This window comes from Lolium rigidum, chromosome 7 (genome assembly GCF_022539505.1).
Source record: "Lolium rigidum isolate FL_2022 chromosome 7, APGP_CSIRO_Lrig_0.1, whole genome shotgun sequence".
Taxonomy (NCBI): domain Eukaryota; kingdom Viridiplantae; phylum Streptophyta; class Magnoliopsida; order Poales; family Poaceae; genus Lolium; species Lolium rigidum.
Genome location: NC_061514.1, coordinates 64,318,154 through 64,325,783, shown reverse-complemented (window position 1 = coordinate 64,325,783; position 7,630 = coordinate 64,318,154). Strand labels below are relative to the sequence as shown.

The 7,630-nt window shown below is 47.5% G+C and overlaps 1 protein-coding gene across 1 annotated transcript; it reads left to right on the top strand.

Annotated features, from left to right (window-relative positions):
* The first annotated feature begins 4,532 nt into the window (after positions 1–4,532).
* Positions 4,533–6,185, top strand: LOC124671456 (zinc finger protein 646-like). Its single transcript, XM_047207824.1, has one exon. The coding sequence runs from the start codon at positions 4,533–4,535 to the stop codon at positions 6,183–6,185; it is 1,653 nt and encodes a 550-aa protein (XP_047063780.1).
* The last annotated feature ends 1,445 nt before the right edge of the window (positions 6,186–7,630 follow it).

The window sequence follows — 7,630 nt, the reverse complement described above, 5'->3', positions numbered from 1 at the left end:
GTACACAATCAGATGTCCTGTGCTCTAAAAGTGTTATGAGCATATACCAGAATGATTCATGTGATGATCATTGGACGACAGTAAGAATATCCTTGAGTACTTTAGAAGAACCAAGGATATATATATAGTTTTGTATGGGGTAATGACAAACAAATCGCTGTAAAGTGTTGCACCGATATTAGTTTGGTCACATATAAAAATGAATTTCAAATCTCAATTAGGCTAAGTGTTGTTTAAAAGGTAGCACAATGCTAGATTTAGAAGAGTTCTAAATATTTTGATGGATTCTACAAACGAAGGCAGAGTATGTCATTGTTATGACAATGACTAAAGATGTTAAGTCAAAAAGTTCTTTGAGAACTTGGTGTATTTCCGATAGTGTCAGAACTTTGAAGCTATATTGTGTATGACAATATTAGTGACATATTTCAGACTGCGGAATTAAGGTTCCACCAGAGGACTAAGCATATATGCCGACTCATTTGGAAAATGAGTGATGCGTTGAGACGCAAAAGAATTGCAAAATACATACGTTTCTGAGCGTGTCAGATCCGTTGACTAAAACCTCTCCCGTGAGCATAACATGATAAAGCACCAGAAGGCCAAGGTGTTATATCTTTACAAATGTAAACTAGATTATTGACTCTAGTGCAAGTGGGAGATCGTTGGAGATATGCCCGAGAGGCAATAATAAAATGGTTATTATATATCTTTGTGTTTATGATAAATGTTTACATACCATGCTATAATTGTATTAACCGAAACATTGATACATGTGTGTTATGTAAACAACAAGGAGTCCCTAGTAAGCCTCTTGTATAACTAGCTTGTTGATTAATAGATGATCAAGGTTTCATGATCATGAACATTGGATGTTATTAATGACAAGGTTATGACAATGATGAATGATGTAATGGACATACCCAAATAAGCGTAGCATAAGATCACGTCATTAAATTTAGTTTGCTATAAGCTTTCGATACATAGTTACCTAGTCCTTCGACCATGAGATCATGTAAATCACTTATACCGGAAGGGTACTTTGATTACATCAAACGCCACTGCGTAAATGGGTGGTTATAAAGGTGGGATTAAGTATTCGGAAAGTATGAGTTGAGGCATATGGATCAAGAGTGGGATTTGTCCATCCCGATGACGGATAGATATACTCTGGGCCCTCTCGGTGGAATGTCATCTGATTAGCTTGCAAGAATATGAATGGTTCATAAGAGATCACATACCACGGTACGAGTAAAGAGTACTTATCAGAGACGAGGTTGAACAAGGTATCGTGATACCGATGATCAAACCTCGGACAAGTAAATATCGCGTGACAAAGGGAATCGGTATCGTATGTAAATGGTTCAATCGATCACTAAGTCATCGTTGAATATGTGGAAGCCATTATGGATCTCCAGATCCCGCTATTGGTTATTGGTCGGAGAGAAGTCTCAATCATGTCTGCATAGTTCACTAACCGTAGGGTGACACACTTAAGGTTTGATGTCGTTTAAGTAGATATGGAATATGGAATGGAGTTTGAAGTTTTTGTTCGAAGTCTCGGATGGGATCCAGGACATCACGAGGAGGTCCGGAATGGTCCGGAGAATAAGATTCATATATAGGAAGTCATATTCCAAGTTTGGAAATGAATCGGTGCATTTATGGCAGGTTCTAGAAGGTTCTAGAAAAGTCCGAAAGAAATCACCATGGAAAGTAGGACTCTACCTTGCATGGCCGGCCAACCCTAAGGGGGAGGAGTCCCAGGTGGACTCCCCAAGGGTGGCCGGCCAACCCCCCCAAGGAAGGGGTGGGAGTCCCACCTTGAGTGGGATCCCCTTGGGTAGGTTTCATCCCTATGGCAAGTTTTGGGTTCGGGTCTTATTCGAAGACTTGGAGTCCAACTCTTGGGGGCTTCCACCTATATAATGAGGAGCAAGGGGAGGGGGCCGTCCACTCCAAGCCATGAGTTGGCCGCACCCCCCTCTCTCCCCAAACCCTAGCCTCTCCTCATCCACCACCTCTCCCGCATACGCTTAGGCGAAGCCCTGCCGGAGTTCTCCACCACCACCGCCACCACGCCGTCGTGCTGCCAAGATTGCGAGGAGGATCTACTACTTCCGCTGCCCGCTGGAACGGGGAGGAGGACGTCGTCTTCATCAACACCGTACGTGTGACCGAGTACGGAGGTGCTGCCCGACTGTGGCACCGTCAAGTTCTTCTACGCGCTTTTGCAAGCGGTCAAGATCTTCTACGCGCTTTTGCAAGCGGCAAGTGATCGACTACATCCACCACGAGATCTAATCTCGTTAGGCTTTGGAAATCTTCGAGGGTTAGTCTCATGATCTTCTCATTGCTACCATCTACTAGATTAGATCTTGGCTTGTGTTTTCGTTCTTGCGGTAGGAATTTTTTTGTTTTCTATGCTACGAATCCCAACAGACTCTTGTAAACCATAGCTTGGTTGCATATATAAAGCCATGCAGGGGCACCCCTTAGATGAGGGGATATCATACCCGCAGATTAGAACTAGACTAGATACAACTCCGCCTACGGCGGCACCCTGTAGCAACTATGATTTATACTGGATTGCTAGCGGAATGCAGCAATCCTCCACCATGGGGACGTGAACCTAGGTTTGTCGTGTGCCATCTCGCTCCCGGAGTCCTCAGGCGTCGCCTTTCCCCGAAACCTAAGTCCATAACCTTGGACATTGCCGAGGTACAATCTCGTCAACGACAAACATTGTAAGTACATGTATTTGCACGATTGCTAGAATAAGGTTCATAAATGTAAATTCGGTGGGATTGGAAGCGACCGTTGGGGTTTTTAGTTTGACATGGAGCCTCCTTCTTTTCCATCTTCCGTGGCACCCATTTTCCTAGCAAGCATTAGGCCAACGATGGTTGTGTGCCCCTGGTGTTATTATGCAGGGAGCAAGGGATGCCCCCGATATAGGTCGTATTGAACGTCTAGTTAATCCATTTAAGTTTAGTATGTTTCATGTTCTTATTATTGTGTTGTTTTAGTTCACTTACATGTAACGACTCTATATCACTAAGGTAGTAACATCACAACATTTTAAAGAGGTAGCACGAGACGCCTCCCCCCAACACACAACAGATCAGTCGTTGTTTGCATATGTGGACCCTGAAGCCACCGGTGTAGGCAACCGAGCAACAAGTAGTCATTGGACCATTCATGCAAAACGGGCCACTAAGGAAGCTACAAAACATACCCAGGAGCATGCAAGAGCCCAACCACACTCAACTAGGTCATCTGCCTAGGGAGCCCCAAACTAGTGCGAGCAACCAAGCACACCCTAGATGCGCGAGAAGTCTTGTTGCCTTAAGGGACTCACAAATGGGTTGCATTTGACACTACCAATAACAAAAAAAATTGTTTCAATTATTTTATAAGTAAAATAAATATATAACTTGAAGGTGAAGAACAATTGCGCACTATGGCACATACAAAACAATGGCAATGGTTTCCAACTCCACACATTTGCACAATTACGCATCTAAATGTAACTGCACTAAAAAACATAAATTCTCAATTACACACGTATATGCAATTGTGCAATTGCACGCAAGAGAAAAATAGCACAAAAAGGTAGAACACAAAAACAAAAATCCTAGTTTTTTTTTGATAATTTCAAAAAAAAAGGCCCTCTTAAAAAATCCAGGCTTAAAAAATCCAGGCAGCAAATCGGCCCTCTTCAAATAATGAGCCCATTAATCCGGCAGCTCACCAAGAAACAAAAAGGCTACAAAGTACACCTAAACGGGCCAGCCCGACAAAGATGAGGCAGAACGCGAATGTAGGCTACAAAAACAATGAAACAACCAATACTACAATCAATCCAGAGCTAAGAATTAGCAAAAGGGATAATCAGTTCACAGGCTCGTGCTCCTATATCCGTGGGGTGATCCGGAGTCCCGGAGACAGGCTGTACGGATAAACCTCCAATGGATGTGCACAATTTGTGGGCAACGTTGCCTAGTTCCTTCAAGATTCAGATGGGGTCAGGCTTTGCAAACACGGTATTGGTTCATCTTGACCTTCTCCCTGATCTCCTCAAAATAAGCTTGACCTCCACCAGAACCAGCTGGTTGCCCTTGAAAGTGATCACTTGACAAGCGCGTCAGCGCCCACAGACCACCCATTTGGGAAGTTTGGACCTTGAAAGCCGCAAACACTTGTCATCACTTGCTAACAGCTATCACAGACCATGGCCATGGCAATGGCAGCTCTATATAAACCTAGTTACCCACATGCACTTGTGACAGTTTGCAACGGTCGTTGTTGTTAGAGACGAGAGCTGCGGTTGCATTGCTGCTCCCATCGGCCATCATCGCAACCAACCAAGCCGAGCGCGCATATCTGATTCTCCGTCGTCGTCTTTGGTATGTGGTGTTTGTGTTTCCACATGCTAGATCGTTTCACCACTCTTCCTCCAACTACATGTTGACGCCGTCGTGTGATTCCATATCACCGGTTGCATCTTCTTGAGCGTGTACCATGGCCAGATGCCGTCTTCGCCATCACCGCCTCGTCCCTCGCCGCCACCGGCGGCGTACAAGCACTTCTGCAGAGTCTGCAACAAGGGCTTCACATGCGGCAGTGCGCTCGGTGGTCACATGAGGGCCCACGCCGTCGGCGACGACGGGCCTAGTGCCGCGGACGACGACGACGAGCCCGTGCCGCGCGCGCGCGGTGCTGGAGGGGAAGATGGGCCATCGACGGCGACGACGACGACGCACGTCTACGCGCTCCGGGCGAATCCTAACCGCCTGACCAGGGGCTGTCAGGTGTGCAAGAACTGCGGGAAGGAGTTCTCGTCGATGGAGCTGTTCCTAGAACACGGCAAGTGCAACTCCGGCGAAAACGAGGACACGGAGGGCTCGCCGCGTTCGTCGCCACTCTCCGTGGCGGACGGCGAGGACGACGTGTCGCTGGCCACTGAGTGGTCGAAAGGGAAGCGATCCCGTCGCGCCAAGCTGGCCGCCGAAGGAGGCGATGATATGCCCGCAGGCGAGGACGAGGAGGAGGACCTGGCCAATTGCCTCGTCATGCTATCGTCGTGCAAGGCCGATCAGGCAGGCGTCTCCGAGGTCGACACGCAGCCGAGGCGCGCATCGGCGAGCAAGGACCACGTGAGAATGCCTCAACAGCCGCAACCCATCTCGTTCGTCATGCCGGCGCCGGAGCAGGCGATGGTGATGCCCTTGGCGTTGCCAGCGCCGCTGTACGCCTCCCCCGTGCCACGTGGCATGTTCGAGTGCAAGGCATGCAAGAAGGTGTTCACTTCGCACCAAGCTCTGGGCGGGCACCGTGCCAGCCACAAGAAGGTGAAGGGATGTTTCGCCGCCAAGGCCGAGAGCAGCGTCATTGAGCCAATGCACCACGCGCCGGCCGCCTCCGGGCTCGATGATGACAAGGGCAGTGCAGCCGCTGCCGTCGAAGTCAATGCAGGCGGCAGCGCTGACGCCAGAACGAACGTCGATGTCACTGCTGGCGAAACACATGCCGGTACGAGCGAGGCCGCCGCCGCGCCATCCTTGTCAATGGCCATCACGACCACCGACCATGATCCGGCACTGGCAATTACACCGGGCAAGAAGAAGGCCAAGATGCACGAGTGCTCCGTCTGCCACCGCCTCTTCTCTTCTGGCCAGGCGCTCGGAGGCCACAAGCGCTGCCACTGGCTCACCTCGGGCACAGGGGAACACGCCAACATCGCACCCCTGACAGCTGAAGGCCTTGTCGCGGCTTCCGGCCACCAGCTCACTCTCCGGCCAATGGTGGACGCGTCCGAGCCGGTGCTGGATCTCACCATCGCGGCTAACCCGTTGACGGCGATTGCTAGCGCGAGGGTCGCCGAGGTCGGAACCAGCTCGCTGCATCTTGATGCAGCTGCACCTTCGCTCTTCCTCCAACCAGTGGCGGTACCGAGCAACCCCAGCAACCAGAACAAGATGGCCCCGACGAGCAGCCACGGTGTTGACGATGCTGTAGCTGCCTCGGGCGGCGCTGAGGACGAGGCGGACAGCACGACCGTCAAGAAGGCCAGGCTTAGTGATCTCAAGGACGACAGCACAGCAGGCGAAACCACGCCGTGGCTGCAGGTCGGCATTGGCTCCTCGTCGGCCGATGGTGATGGGAAGAGTGCCGCGGAATGAGCCAAGGCGAATAGTGGTGGCAGCTAAACTCTGATCTAAGTTTTTAAAAGCTAAACACTGAAGGGACTGAACTAGTTTTTTTTTTTTTTTTTTTGCTTCTTTTGATTGACTAACAGTAGCCTGTACGCATAGAGTTGAGTTTGCATATATTGTCTTGGACAAGTATGTACTTAGTGATTTGCTAATGCATCTGCACTATCAGAAACTTTCACTGACAAAGTATGTATGTAAGATCGACAAACGAGTATTTCGAAGATGCTATATACTAAGACTGTTCTGCTAATCTCAAGTCACACGTCGGATTTTATAATCTTCAGTCACCCTTGAGATTTCCTTACGTCTAAACTCTAAATAAATCTTCAAGAAAATATTACTTAAATGAATACAAACTCAATACTATACAACTGTGAAGACTTCACTTGAAACAAATCTGGAGATGCAAAAAAAAAAAACACGGGGTAATTGAATCTAGAGATGCAAATGCAATACAACCCGGAACAAATGGAAATATATAACTGAGATCGAAGGCCGCAAAATTTGCCCATAAACCACAATGGAACTTGCTAGCAATGGATAACATCCAGAAATTCGGCCATTTAAGATTTTACAAAGACATGTAGAGTATTAAAATCTTACTGAATTGACAACGGTGTATGATGAAGATTGGAAATCGCGCCAAGCATATATACGAGCGAGGATGTCGCTCTGATCTAGCGTGCTGCGTGCAGCGAATTAGCATTGCCAACGGACATTGTCGCTGCCAACAAAGCCATACTGATGGAGGACAACGAGAACAAAACCATCATTCCGAAAGCTTAATATAACGACGTGCACATCTCCTGCCGGTTCTTGATAAAGAACCAAACGATCGTTCATGAAGTCTGGGTAGGACAAAAAAAACTCCTAGGCTCATCTACAACTGCAGATTGATGCTAGACGACCGTATTTAAGAAAATATTTTCATCGCTGATTTGATAAATATATTGGCACAGCATACATGACATAATTAATAAGCCCATGAAAAAATGAATTTAACGAAAACAAAATTGGCGGAACAAACTTTTGAGTGAATCTGGTGCTTGCAACATTTGTCTCTGAACTTTTGTTCTATTAAAGAGTAACCTAAAACAGTAACATGACAAATGAGCATATCAATAGAGGCCCTTTCAAGTTTACTTTCTCACCTTGCATTACTTGGAAATGTGTAGAAAAAATAATGATTAATCTGGTGGAAGCTTTCTAACTCTTCATGTGGCATGGGCCTTTTCTCTATGCCCACAAGTCGAACCATGATCGAATCCACCAAATATAAGAAGAGTTAGAGTCAATCTCGTCATCCACTTTAAGACTCCTGTGGTGCAATTTGGGGCCTTCGGTGATGGAGCCCTCCAGGTCGCATACGAACTCCGATTTTGATGTTCCATGTCCTCGGTCGGGCAAGCATG